This window comes from Castanea sativa, chromosome 12 (assembly GCF_040712315.1).
Source record: "Castanea sativa cultivar Marrone di Chiusa Pesio chromosome 12, ASM4071231v1".
Taxonomy (NCBI): Eukaryota; Viridiplantae; Streptophyta; class Magnoliopsida; order Fagales; family Fagaceae; genus Castanea; species Castanea sativa.
In genome coordinates this window covers 15,419,650-15,435,072 of record NC_134024.1, presented here as the reverse complement: position 1 = coordinate 15,435,072, position 15,423 = coordinate 15,419,650, and the positions used below count along the sequence as shown (strand labels likewise).

General features: G+C 34.0%; 2 protein-coding genes across 2 annotated transcripts; both read right to left on the bottom strand.

The window, feature by feature from the left end:
* Positions 1-195: 195 nt before the first annotated feature.
* Positions 196-1,175, bottom strand: LOC142620239 (serine/threonine-protein phosphatase 7 long form homolog). The gene is made up of 3 exons (XM_075793639.1): positions 1,065-1,175; positions 667-963; positions 196-594 (listed from the first exon to the last, which is right to left on the bottom strand). The coding sequence occupies exons 1-3, from the start codon at positions 1,173-1,175 to the stop codon at positions 196-198; spliced, it is 807 nt and encodes a 268-aa protein (XP_075649754.1).
* Positions 1,176-11,961: 10,786 nt separating this feature from the next.
* LOC142618501 (uncharacterized) lies at positions 11,962-13,657 on the bottom strand. The gene has a single exon (XM_075791446.1). The coding sequence runs from the start codon at positions 13,600-13,602 to the stop codon at positions 12,412-12,414; it is 1,191 nt and encodes a 396-aa protein (XP_075647561.1). The 5' UTR covers positions 13,603-13,657; the 3' UTR covers positions 11,962-12,411.
* Between the last annotated feature and the right edge of the window lie 1,766 nt (positions 13,658-15,423).

Sequence of the window (15,423 nt, the reverse complement as noted above, 5' to 3'; positions counted from 1 at the left end):
ATTAATAATATCACTAGAACAAGAAATAGTCCTTATAAAACACAAAGCACATACAAGCCACATGACAATCACAAAATTAAAGTATATTAACGTAATAATATATATTGAACCATAAGGAATGAAATTTACGCAATCTTGACATAAAAATTTGCTAGAATGATCACATAATGTATATAACGTGCATGAGGTAAAGACTTACTTCAAGGATAGTGGACCACGCACTGGAGGACCATAAGCACCCACTGGCGGGCCATGCTCAACTGCGGGGCACAAATAGGGGAACCTGGCCCATGCCCAATACTGGAGTAACAGTAAGCACCCACCAATCTGACTAGTGTCCTCGCTTGCCCTGCATAGCTCTCGGTACAACCATGCAAGGCAAGCACTTCCCCAACTGCACCTTCGTGGGTTACAAAGGTCTTCCAACTGCTGCACCCACATTAGATGCACCCTATCGCCAGATTTGTCCATGAATATTGTGTCCCCCAGTAGCGCTAGGATGTAGCATCGTGCATACTTATGCAGCTGGTCCTCTTCAGCATTAGGCGGCAATGGATTAGCAACTTGCTCCAAAAGCCGGTTGATGAGAATCCTCTGACCAGTAAGTTGCTTATGATTGTCTTGATTTATAGGTTCAAAGCCAAGGAACTCTCAGCACACATTCACCCAAGTTTTCTGCGTGCTCCCTGTTATAGCGTCCCCATCAACAGGAAGCCCGAGAAGAACCTCCACATCCTGCAATGTGATGGTGATCTCACCATGTGGCATGTGGAAGGTGTGAGTCTCGGGCCTCCATCGCTCCACTAAGGCCGTTATCAGACCATGGTCGATCTCTCTACCCGGGACCCAAAGGAGTCCCTCCAAACCAACTGCCTTGATGATGTTCCTGACTCGGTCGTCCACCATTGGCTCCCGATTAGAGAACTCTGAACTACGGCTACGGCAGGTAACGGATCCTGGATCCTACACAGAATAGAACCCTGGATTAATATATGACAACAAATGCATGTACATTGTATGAATTAAATGCATGTACTCGATTTAAATTTAGTGTTGTGTTTTACCTGCCCATTCCAATTAGCTTCGGACCGATGCTTGAGCTGCTTTGACAACACTGACCTGTCAATGGGTCCAGGCTCTGTATAGTCAATCCGCCCAGTATTTGCAGCAGCCATATTGCAGAAGAATCATAAGCACTTAGTTTGAGACATGAACACACAATATGCTTATGGAACTAGGTATGAGTTAGAGCAACTAAAGCCAATTTGTACAACGAGAATTCAGTAAAAGATGAAAGACTGAACCAAAAGCAAGAAAAAGAGTAGTAGTAGCAATCAACTGCAGCCGAACCAGATTAGAATTAAGCCACTAAGATGCAAGCAGAAAACAACCCAGATTGTTAAAACTCAACCCCTTAAAAAAAAAACACACAATAATTCCCACACAAATCCAAGAAAATCATAGAAGAAAAATTCAAATGGTCCCATCCATGTACATCAAGGTAGCCAGAGAAACATCAGTTGGTTCAAATTGAGCATGCATTTGAACATCCTATGGAAATTAAAAAGAACTATTATTTTATATAACTTCATAGAGAAATCTATCACAATGTATTGGAGGAGATCTCTTGGAGAAAAAAAAAAGGGCATATTATTCTTATTGTGGCTAAAAGGAGGTGTTAGGGAAAGAATCTCCCAATTATATAATGCAATTGTGCAGGAGAGGCAAATTCTGGGTTCAGTTCTTATTGCAAAAAAATGCATAGACCACAGAGTTGTCAGGCAGCCCCGGAATTTTAATTAACTTTTTTTTTTAAGATACACTTAAGACTAACCTGCATTTTTTTGTATATGATCCATGAATACACTTACACTAACCAGAATTTTTTTAGAGTGTAAGTGTATTCATGATTATTGTGTAAGTGTAAGTGTATTCATGATTATTGTGTAAGTGTACTTACACTAACCAGAACTTTTAGGAACACTTACACTTACACTAACCTGAATAAACTTTTTCATGATTATTTTTCATAGAATCAAACTCCCTTACTCGTTCAAAAAAAAAGTTAGGAACACAATTTTCATGAAAAATAATGCTTTTATTGTGTCCTTGCACTAATTACACACTGGCCTACATCAATTCAGCATACCAACACGGCCAAAGCAAACCCAAAACTCCAAAATCCCAAACCAAACACACACAGAATCATACCCATTCTGAATAAAGAAAGATTCAACGCAAAATACATGAACAAACAAAAAAGGAAAAGACCATTCACTTAAAAAACAACAAATTTAGCCCCACTACTCAACATCTTAATACAACATTATAGAACACCCATTTTCCCCCCTCAGAAAATAGGGATATTGAATTTATGGTAAAACCTTAGGCTTTACAGCATCAGGAACCAAAGAGTACTAAAACCCCCAAATTGAATTTTTGACCCTTGAACACAAACTACTTTTAAGTAATGGGAATTGGGTTTTTCTTATTTTGGTGAGTAAAATGGATGAGATAGTGAAATTGAAGACATGGGTATTGTTTTTCTCTAGTTCAATTTCTCGGTAACCAAACAGAATAATTTTATTTTGCACAAAAAAAAAAAAAAAACCTGATGGAAAATGGTGTGGAGGCAGTGGAGGCGCAGAGCAAGGGTTATCAGTTTTGAGAGACCGCGTAGCCTGATGGAAAATGCTGTGGAGGTAGTGGAGGCGCAGAGCAAGGGGACCGCGTAGCCTGATGGAAAATGCTGGAGATTGAGTGACAGAACAGTGGTGAGTACGAAGAGGGTGAGTGAGTGAGAGTGGAAAGGGTGAGCAAGTGAGAGAGGCTGAGGTTCGGTGTGTGAGAGTGAGGGAGTGAGAGAGAGGGAGAGTGAGAGAGAGTCTGCTATGTTAGAGAGAGAGGAGAGGAGAGCTGTGCGTGTGCGAGAGGCGTTAAATTTGAAAAAAAAAACCCAAACTGAAATCGAGTCTTACAAACTCGGTTTCCTATTTTCCACGTGGCGAACCACGTCAGATCCAGATGGCCACGTCACATAAATCGAGTCTCTAAGACTCGATTTCTAGGTGGATGCCACCTGGATAAAACGCCACATCACACTCAAAAATCGAGTCTCAAAGACTCGATTTTTAGGCCTAAAATCGAGTCTCTGAGACTCGAGATGCTAGTAAATAATATAGTTTGGAAACCGGGCCTGCTAACTATATAGTTAGAAACTGAGAGTTATTTTGCTATTTTTGCCTTTAAAAAGTTAGAAGAAAAGAGAAGAAGGTACTTATAGCACCCTCTCACCATTTGTAAAGAAAACCTCCACGAAAAATAAATCAAAACAAAGAACTTAAAAGAAAATAGTGGTATAAGACCATATCCAAAACTTTGGTCCTTATTGTCCGTTGCAGCCTCCAGTCGATGACCAGTGATCAGATTTATCCAAATCAGTGCATAGTGACACTGAGACTCTTTCTCCCTTACTCGGACTGTTGTGTTTTCTTTTTTTTTGCTGAGATTTCTTTGGGTTGATGAAGTCTTTTTCAGTTTGGTAAAGGCATTTATAGCCTAGTAATTAACGCCAGTCATGTCTATATTCTCGCCTACTGTACCAGTCTCTGTTTTGGCCACATAATATGTTTATAGCTTAGTGTACCAGTCAAATCTCTTTCTTTTCACTTCAAAAAAAAAATCTCTTTCTTTTAATTTAATTTATTATATTTAGTTTTTTGCTTGGTTGATATACATGTATCACAGTACTGTACCACTACTGCCACAATAGGCAGTAGCTTCAAGAGCTGTAGGCTTCATAAAGTCTCCTTTTTAATGTTTTAATAATATTTTATAGGCAAAAATATTAAATTAACCTTCTAATTTTAATTTTTAACTTTCACCGTTTTTCATTTCAGTCTTTTAATTTTTAATTTTTAATAATTCAGGATTTTGTTACAACTCAGTTAATGGTTGTCGTTAGAACTCCTAAAATGACGCTGTTTTGTAGAGTTTATTTTTTATATTATTATTTTATAAATTCAGAATTAAAATAAAATAAGAAAAATTTGAAAAAAAAAAAAAAAAAACATTAACCCCTGAATCAAAACAAAACAAAGACCCAAATGCCTAATGTAGAGATTTTGGGGAAAAGGAAGAGAGGCTGAGTCGGATTTGAGAGAGAGAGAGGGGGTCAGGGTTTGAGAGAGAGAGAGACCGAGTCCGTGAGAGAGAGACTAAATCGGTTTTCCGAGATGAAGGTCAAGGTGGGCATGGAACTTTCGGCGATGATTCTCGACAGCAATACGGCAGCGTATAGAGGACGAAGGCGACTGGTCTTTCTCCTCCGAGTGGTAGGGATTGGACTCCCACGGTCACAGCGTTCTCCGTTCTTCTTCCGACAAAGGCAACTGCGTTGTCTCCGTCCTCGCTTTCCCTTCCTCTAAACCTGTTAGCCTTATGCATTCTCTCTCTCTCTCTCTCTCTCTCTCTCTCAACAATTAAATTAAATAATAATTTTTTAAACCAGTCATGTGCTTCAGTGGTGTCTCAGCTTGAGACTAATGGGGTTGCTAACGGCATGTCATATGGAGTCCATTTTGAACTAGATTATTCGGCGGCGATGATTGATGCTGGTAGGGGCATGGTAGAAAGCACATATGGGAAGAAGTACCTCGAACCCAGAAAATCGGGTTTAGGTAGTTCTGATTATGAGTATTTTTGTTATTCAATGTTTCTCTGTTTTGATTTAGGTTAGGGATTTGTTTCTTTGTTTTGTTTTGATTTAGAGGAAGGGGAATGACCCTTAATGTTTTTTTTTTTCCAGATTTTTCTAATTTTCTTTTAATTTCGAATTTGTAAAAAAAAAAAAAAAAAAATCTACAAAATGGCGTCATTTTAAGGGTTCTAACGGCAGCCACTAACTGGGTTGTAACAGAGTTTTGAATTGATAAAATTTGAAAGTTAGGGGACTAAATTGACAAAATTAAAAATTAAAGAATTGGAATGAAAAATGATGAAAGTTAGAGGGTCATTTTCGTCTATTTTATATTATATTTAAATTTAAAAACAGTAGTTTTCTATTCAGTTACTTGTTTTTTTTTGAATTATCTATTTTTTTTATTTAGTTACCTCATTAATGATCTTAGTAAATTAACTAATTTTTATAATAAGTAAATCAACTATGATATTTTTTCCCAAAAAAAAAAAACTACTGTAATATTGCTATATACTTATATATTTGTTTATTTATTATGTTTGCTTATAATTTAATATTTCTTATTTGTTTTATAAAAATTATAATATGAAAAATACTTTTTTTTTTTAAATTTTTACTAATTTAATATATTTATTTATATTTAATTAATTATTAAATTAATTATGACATCATCGCGGTTCGACCTCGGATCGACCTCAGTCGAACTGTAAAAACTTTAAGTGCCCGTTTGGTACATGTGTTTAACTGAAAATTGTTGTTTGAAAATATTTGTAAAAATATGTGTAAAAATACGTGTAATATTGTTTAAAAACTGAAAAAAAATATATTTAAAAACACAAATGAAACCCTCCATGATTTTTCTAGTTTTATAAATGGACCGAATTTCAAAACCATGGCTTTTCCAACCGATTTTGTATGGGAGTGCTTCTAGAGGCCCTTTCACATGTATAACAGTTGTAAATTTGTAATTAACAAAATGGTCCTCTCAAGGCATTGATTAGGCTATCCCATGAAATTTTTGTTGTCTTTTCCTTTGCATGCTAATTCCAGCAGAGAGTTCACGTTTGCCTTATCTATACGTACAACACATCATTAATATCGATAAAGATGTAACAAAATGTTCGCCTTTCTCCATATATTGCATTTGTAATATAGGCACAGCTGTGCAGCTAATGTTGATGTTTTTCTTTCATAGAAACTAATGGTACAGCGCCATCCACGATTTTGATATGAGTGATACAATAAAAGTAATATAAAAAAGTTCACAATATTTTGATATGATGTTACTCTTTTAAGTACACTAGGAGAGGCGGGTTGTAACTTTCTATAAACATCTTATGGCTTGTTTGGATGTTTAAAAAAGGAGGGGAGTAGAGTAGAGGGAATGAGAGTAATTCAATTACCTTGTTTGTGAGTTTTTTAAGAAAGGAGGGGGAGGGGTTTGAAGGGGTTTCAACTACCTCCAACCCCCTCATTTTTAATTCCCCAAAATTGGAGAGATTTGGAGGGAGAGTAGAGCACATAAAATTATTAATAAAGTAAATTACCTAATTTACCCTTATTATATTTATAAAATTACAATGTTAAAAACAAGGGGAAGGGCTAATTACTCCCTTTCCCCTTACTAATTATAAAAACATCCAAACAAGGTGGAGGGTAATCATTCTCCTATACTCTCCTCCCCACTACTCCCCTCCCCTCTACTCTCCTCTACTCTCCTCCCTCTCTAAACTCCCAAACAGGCCATTAAAGTTTGGCCATAACTTGAAAGACTGTTTTTCAAAAGTCGTTTAAAAAACACAAACTGTTTCAAAAATTTAATTTAACCTGTAATTATGTTTGTTGCTTCACCATAAGTTACTTCTAGTTTATTTTTTTCGCTTTTTAAGAAATAGTTGAAAAAGCCCCATGAATTGTGACCTCATTTAACTCGTTTTCACTAAATCTATATTTTATGAGTGATATATCTCAAGAGAATTTTAATTCAATAGCATTTTTCAATTATTTCATAGAAGACAATTAATTTGATTCAAATCCTCATATCCTGATTTTTTGTATTAAAAAAAAAAAGAGAGAGGAAGAATAAGCTATATATCCAAAATAAAATCTTAAACAGTGTCAATGGGGAAAAAAATTAGGTTATTCAAATTTATATGTAAAATACGCAGGAGTGTTGTTAGATAAGAACGTATATGTAAGTTTAGTTTTCCCATCAGCTTGCTCAAAAGTTCTGCAAAGGTTATCTTAATCATTTGAACTTTCTAGAAGAAATGAGAAGTAATTTCATTTTGCAAAACAAATAGGCCTAACTCGAATTTGATCAGATTGGTGCAATTATGACGGCAGAGTCATGTGGTACGCTTTGCGGGCTAGCGTGCTGGTCTAAGCCCATGATTACATCATTAAGTCTAATAAATCATTGGGCCTTAGCTGTAATTTTGGGCTTTCTGTTGTCCAGCCCACTCAGCTAACTACATCGGTTTTTTTTTTTGATAGGATACATCTGGTTATTGGTAGTCATATTCTAGATAAATAAGTTTTTATGTTCTGCTTCATACTCTGATCATTTTTTTGTGTTCTACTTGGAACGAAATTGCAATTGGTTGAATCAATATGATGAAATGAATTTTGGAGTTTTAAATAATGGCCTAGTCGAAATGCATCCTTTGTAGTGTTAAATGTTTGTAGTTCAAATCCCATCTCATACTCTCCCACAACTTATCAATAGAAAAGGATTTAAAATTAAAATTAAAATTCACAATTTAATTTGTTAATTGGAATGGAATGAATTGAAATTTCAATCCAATTCAATTCATTTGTTTAAAAGACACAAATTGAAATAGAATTTTTTGGATGTGTGATTTTTTTTTTTGGACAATTAAATACTTAGGGGGACTTGAATTCTTGAAGTATGTTTCTGCTGATAACAACATGATCAATTGAGTTACAAGAATCTTAGCAAATATTAATAGATGTGTGAATAATGTATGATATTTTTAGGACTATGGTAAAAGGTGTAAATCACGTTTATTGGCTTAATGTGGAGGAAAGTTACAGCTGCAAAAAAATATAGTCGAAACAGATTTTCCTATATGGATTCTGCATTCTGTTCTCTTGTCAAAGAACTTTCAAACTGCTGATGCATATTTATTTTTCCTAAGCCTTAAGATTTGGATTGTCCTAAATATTGCAATTAGAATTTTTTTTCAATATTATGTGGTTAAATAACAATTTATTTGACAAGCTATGGTGCAATTTTGCTTGTTTTAGAAGCATGGTAACTTCTGTATTATTATCATCTGCTTTTCTTTGTATCAAACCTTAATCTACAATTAGTTCCCTTCTTGACTTTGATTGTTCATTGCCAATACCCAGGCAATTAAAAGTTATAGAGGCAAGAAAAAGAGAGTGCTAATTGCTTTAATCTTTCAATGTCTTTAACTAAAGTGGAATGAATATATTTATTAAGAACGGCTCAGATAACCAAATCTTTTAAGACCTGTAAAAAAGGGAGCAAAGTAGTACTGAGGATGGTGGGATGAAGGGACCACTGGATCATAAGGGATTATTAGTATATTTCAGTAGCATATACTGCAAATGAAGCCATTCTTCTTAATTTTCAATTCTCATTCATCTTCTGTTAAATTTCTAGAAATGACAAAGCAAACACCAATGTGATGGTTCATTGTAATAAGCTTTTGCAAACATTTTCAGTGCCAGGTTATTTGGGTTTTTGCATTACTGAGTGTTTATGAAGTTTTTTTTTTTTTTTTTGGTTGAGTTTATATGATGTATTAATCTTTGATTTGATTTGAAAATGTTAAACTACCTCTATATATATATATAACATAATTTTATACTTTATAATGTGCCAAACAGAATATTTTAACTCATTGCACCAAAACAGAGAGCTCCACATCTCTTCAATATTGTGTTAATCACATAATCCCATTAAGGATTTTGGTAGAATTTTGGGATTATGAATATATACATGTAACTTGGTCATGTGAGACAAAAGTTCCAACTTTGACACAATAGCATTACTTCTTTCTGTGTTTTGTATCTTCACCATTAATTTTTACCTTATTTAGCTAATTTTCACCAAATCTACATTTATGAGTGATACATCACAAGAGATTTGTAACTCAGTAACATTTTCCAGTTATTTCATGAAAGAAAATTTGATTCAAATCCTCTTATACTAACTTATCATTTTTTTAAAAAACTATTGAAATTAGCTTATTCAAAATCTTAAACAATGTTAAGAAGGAAAAAAAATTTAGTTTATTCAAATTTTATATGTAAGATAAGAACATGTATGTAACTTTAATTTTCACATCAATTTGCTCAAAAGTTCTGTTTAATCATTTGAACTTTCAAAAGAAATGAGAAGTAATTGCCAGGGAGCGTGCTGGTCCAAAGTCCAAACCCATGATTGCATCTTTTAGTTTAATATGTTATTGGGCCTTAACTGTAATTTTGGACTTTCTCCTGTTCAGCTAACTCAAATAACTACTTCGACCCATATTAATTCACAGAGTAGCTCAACCTAAAAATAATGTCCGTTACCATTTTCAGTCATATCATATGTTACAAGTTTTGAGTTAAAGAATGAAAATCCTATAAATCATTTCTCTTTTTTGTGTATGTCACTTTATACTCTATCAATAACTTTTTATACTCTATTTGGAAGGAAATTGCAATTGATTGAGTAAATCTAATGAAGTGAATTAGAGTGCTTAAGTGATAGCTAGTGATAATACATCATTTGTGATGTTACATCTTTGTAATTACTCTCCCTTTCCCACTATCTATTTATATATATTTTAAAAAAAAAAAAAAAAAACTAAACCTCACATTCATTCATATATATATATATATATATATATTAATTGGAATGGATTGGATTGACTATTCAATTCAATTCATTTATTTAAAAGACATGAGTTGAAATAAATAGGATAGGAGTTCGGTAAAAAGAGTAATTAAATAAATAAAAACCGAAGAAAATTTTCAGTCAATTGCATCTTTATTGGTCAATTTACATTAATCATAATCCAATTTAATCTAATATGTTTGCTCTGATTCCAAATACATAAATTGAATTCAAATTCAATTATGTGAGTAAGTCTCCAAACTTATTTCTTTTGTTCATTGTTTTGTAGAATTCTATTTTATTCATTTGGGATTTTGTGATTTTAGTTAGCTAAATTGGTGATAAAGCCCCCTATTGTCAATTAAAGGATTTGAGATCAATCCTGCCCAAAAAACATGAGACACTTTTTATGAAAGTAACAATCTATGTATAAAAACATGAGACACTTTTTATGATAGTAAGTAACAATCTATGTATAAAAACATGAGACACTTTTTATGAAATTGAATGATTGTCAAAAAATTCACACAATAAATGACACCCACAACATGTGAGATAAGAGGTACATACATCATTAAAATTATAACGATTTGAAGAAAGTACTAGATACATCTATACTTATACCCCAAAAGGGCTAGTCGAATGGCAATTAGGGCTCCTTCTTGTGTTATCATTTATAAACTCAAGATCCACTTAGTAAATATTTGATGTGGGATTAGCACACACTTGCACACCACACACACAAATAATTTATATTCAAAACCACACAATAGTGTAGATGTGGCTAATACTTTTCTTTGACCATTGCAAATGGTATCAGAGCAAATTTGGTAATGTCATATGTCTTGGGATCACTACAACAAAATGCGGTTCCTAACAAAGACATTAGAAATTTAAGTGGAAAATATATTGCAACACCCTAAGTAGTACACAGATGTACGTAGATATAGCTAATGCTTTCCTGAATTTTTTACGAAAAGAAGTTTTAAAATATTACATCATATAAAGTTCCTACACTTTAACCTTCCATCCATGAATGCTTTGGATTGTGCCACATCAATTTTTATTTATTTATTTTCATTTTATGGCTTTTTTCGGTTTCTTGTTTAATTTGAAGATTGCATGTATTGGTTTTGTTCATGTTGCTTGCATATTTGTTGTTACTTGTTAGGATTTTTAAAAATAAAAATAAAATAAAGTTTCTGTCCGAATCATGTTGCCATAAAATTCTTCATTTCAACTTAACAGGTAGTCAAATCTTGAAGATTTCATGGTCTATAATGATAAATGATATAATCAGAGTCATTCCAGAAGTTTATGGTTTTGCTTGTTCATTTGGATCTCTTAAAATTCTTTCGAATAGAAGATGATGAAGACGGATGAAATATTAAATTTATTTACTGATTAATCTGAATTTTTTTCTTGATAGAGAATGATTAGAGGGAGAGAAAGAGTCTTCTCTTTTAATGTGACATACATATAACCTTTTTTTTTTTTTTTTTTGGAGACAACAATATGACATGACCTGATTCTTTTTTCTTTTTTTTTCCTTCCCCTGAAATTTTTTCTAGTAACATGTTGATATGATATAATCTGAATTATTTTGATATGCATAGGTCTATAGGGTCTCTCACCCATATGCACAACTATTACTCTACTTTTTAGGATACACACCTTTAAAGGGTCGCTATTATTTTGGTATAGTTTGTCTTGCGCGTGATGTTTTCCCTACTAATATAATTGCAATTGGACACACTAATCATGCACATAATCGCGTGACAGATAACAATACCACGAAGAGAATAATTCCTTACTTATCATCAGTAGTCAGTCAAACAAGGCAACTACGTAGTCTCCACCAAAATATTTTTTCCCAATATAAATGCTTTCATAAAGCATTGAATTGTCTTAAGCAAATTAACATAAAGTATGTACTATATAGGTTTGTAACACTTTATTTATGTTTTCATAATGGGATAGTGCTATGGAACTGAATTGTAATGTTCTTGGCGTAATGTGTTAATTATTAGACACACAATTTTTATAGAAAAAATTATTAATTTTAATTATAAAAATACTTACAAATTGATGGTGACAATAAATAAAATTTTAACTTTTTTCTTTCTTATGTTTAAAAGATGACACATTAATTTGTCATGTAGTAAAATTTATAATATTTTTAACATTATTACACAATAACAACAAAAAGTAATTAAATTATTTATTTATTTTATTATTATTATTATTATTATTATTATATATTATAACTACAGTATCTTTAGAATTTTCCATAAATTAATAAAGGAGCTAATAATAAAGCATAAATAGCGTATGAAAAAAAAAATCATGCTCTAATTATAATTACAATTATATCACAAAGTAATACTTGCTAACAACCTTCAAATTTTATATTCACTGTTGATACTTGATACAGCCACATTATTCCCTTTCTGCTAGCGGCTAGGCCAATCACTGAGCAGAACATCCTTTTCACCGCTCCATTCTTTATTTTTTCATCCACTCCACATAAAAATAAAAAATAAATAAACAGTTGAAACGCAGTACAGGTTGCAAACCAACACAAGATAAAAGAATAATTCTAAGACACGCCTAATTTCATACTCAATTTTATAACATACTGATATATACAACTGTGAGTACTAGATATTTTTTAGCCACTTCTGTTTATATAGATCACTCACAGTGTATAAGTCAATAAATTATAAATTTTGGTATGAGAAATGGATGTACCCATAGTATTGTTCTAAAATAAAAGTGAATGCACCTCACACAAGCAAAAGGATTATAATGCATATGATAGATGATTTCTGCTTATTTAGTAATGTTGGTGCGGTCCTGGTGGCGGTGGAGGATAAGTGTAAGCCCCAGGTACCTCTGGTTCACACGGAGGTCCTCCTCCATGCAAACCAATACCACTACTAGTACCCACAGCTTCATGAATTCGGACATCATCTTCTATTGTCACAGTTTGCTCGCCATGTGGACCGGTTACTATTGTTTCATGGACTCGTTCTTCTTCCTCAATACAAACTGGTGCAGGAACCATCACTGGCCTCTGCTTCTTTTTCTTGGCTAAGCAGAAGAGGCCGACTAAAAGGAATGCAAGGAAGAAAGCACCGCCTAGAGAGACACCAACAGCTATAATAGTTGTGTTGTGACCCCCAGATGGAGGTGACAATGATGGTGGGAAAGCATTTGGAGGAGGAGGAGGAGGCACATAAATTGGTGGGGTTTTACCAGGGAAGTTTGGTGAGGATGGTACGATACTATAAGGGGTTGGAGGTGTTGTTGGAGTTGGAGGTGATCTTGGGTATGGTGGTGGTGTTGGACCTTTTGATGGTGTCGGTGGAGATGATGGGGATTTTGGTGGCGGTGTCTTACCTGGTGTTGTTGGTGTTGGTGGTGACGTATGGATGGGGTGGGGTGATGGAGCTGAACCTTGTGGTGGGGTTGGGCTGGTTGGGGGATAAGCATTTTTAGGTGGTGGTGCATGTGAATGTGGTGGTGACCAAGATGGGGTTGGAGGTTGGGGAGTTGGACCATTATGAGGTGGTGGTGGTAGTGTTGGGCGTGTTTCTGGTGAAACTTTAGGTGGTGGAGTTGGACCGTAATGAGTTGGTGGTGGTTTCGGGTATGGACTGCGTGGTGGTGGTGCCCAAGATGGGGTTGGAGTAGTTGGGGGAGTTGGACCATAATGAGGTGGTGGTGCATGAGTTGGTGGAGGTGGTGGTGCATGAGTTGGTGGAGGTGGAGGTGGCTGAAAATAACCAGGGTAGTGGGCTGGTGGTGGCGGTGGCGGTGGCAATTTGTGATGAACATGATGATGTGGCGGCGGTGGTGGTGACGGTGGTGGTGGCGGCGGTGGAGGATGGGCATGATGGTGGTGGTGGTGGTGGTGAGGTGGTGGTGGTGGTGGTGCCACGACAGGATTACATGGCAATGGTGATGGTGGTGGTGGAGGAGGTGGTGTAGATGGTGGTGGAGGAGAGTAGTATGGGTAACTCATCGCTGTGAAGATACTTTGAAAAGAGTTCTTTGTTGAAGTATAGATGAATACAATGGCTGAATAGCCGTGCTCTATTTGTACTAGTTGGGACTCTCAAACTCAATTCACTCTTTAGTTGCTTCAGTCAACGTTTGCTGCACTTCCTCAAAAAAAAAAAAAAAAAACGTTTGCTGCAACATGTACATTTATTTAGATATTTTTCGGCTTGCCATAATAATAAATTTACGTCGAGTTGTCATTGCATTAAAAATTAAATGAGTTTTTATTACCCAAAAATAAACTTTTAAATGAAATTCGAACCCAATGATAGACGACAGAGCATCACTCTTTTGAAGTCCTTTATTTTGTTCCCACCATTTTTAATTTTTTTATAAAAAAGAAATCCTTATTCGGTGTAAACACACATTTTAATTTCTTTTGGTGCTGTACCATGGAACATGCATTATTGGGTCGGTCTAGCTGGAAGGGCACTCCACGTTTAATTATATAATTAATCACGTGATTGAACTGAATAAACATTTTCATAAGCCTAATAGCCAATCATGGGTCAGAAAATCCTTTGTTTTATCAATTTTATACTGTTTTATTTTTTTCAAAGATCATGTACCAGATTGCATATAATGAGTTAAAGTAAATGGTTATCAACTTACTCATCCATACTTCTTTATTAGTTTGGGGTTTTTGAATTTTATACTTTAATATTTTAAAATTTAGATTTTATTCATAAAGTTTAAAGTGTTTAAATTTTACCCTCCTAAATTTTAAAATTTCAAAATATAATATTCAAAAATCTCAAAACTTAAGGGAAAAAAAATACATACATTTCTAATATTTAAGGGGTAAAATTCAAATTTTAAAACGTTAAGGTATAAATTCTAAATACTTCCAAATTTTAGAGATATAATTTACAATTTACCTCTTTTTTTTTAATTTTTAAAAGTGATCATCAACTACATAATATCATATATCTTCCTATATTTTCTAAAAGAAAAAATATATATGATTAATAATTTAACGGTTTGTCTTTCTTTGAAGCCACCCAATAAGAACGCTAAGCACATCTTAGTTAGGCCACGTGCTTTGCGTTTCGTGGTCTAACCTCCCTCGATGACTTTTATTCATTAAATTTTTGATTAGGTGAACACTTCCTTAATTTATTTGTTTCCTTTACTTTATAATTGGATGAATGGAAATTATTTCAACCAAAAGGTGCCATATTACAGACTAGCATACCATATAAAACAAATGAAAGCTGCTAGTTTTTTTTTAGGTATGATCTCATGGCTTCAATTATTGGCTGTACGTACAACTTGAATTCAGAAATTCTTCCACCAGGAAATGTAAATATATATAATCATCTTGTTTGGATTTCATTCTCCTCAAGATAAATATATTTAAATGTAATAAAATAAAATTACTAATTTGTTAATCCTAACTAACTAACTAGTAAAATCACTAAAAATAGAGTTCTTAGAGCTTCAAGAATCAATGCTGATAAACATGGAAAATTGCTTCTGACAAATTGGCTGAAATCCATAATAGGTTTATTAAATCAAGCGGGTTTGTGACTTTGTGGTCCAAAATAGCCAAACCTCAAACTATATTTTATGTGCTTCCCAGTCCAAAAACAATAAAAAAAAGATTCTGTGATTGAAGCTTAAACAAGGCAAGGATAACACATCTGGCCTTATCCATTTGGTAAGCAATCAACATTACATTTATAGGACTTGGATGTAACCCACTCCTTGGACAAGTCATAGCCCTAGTTTGTCAAGTTTTGTTGCTTGATTCTCACTGTGGAACATGTACAGTTTTGACTGT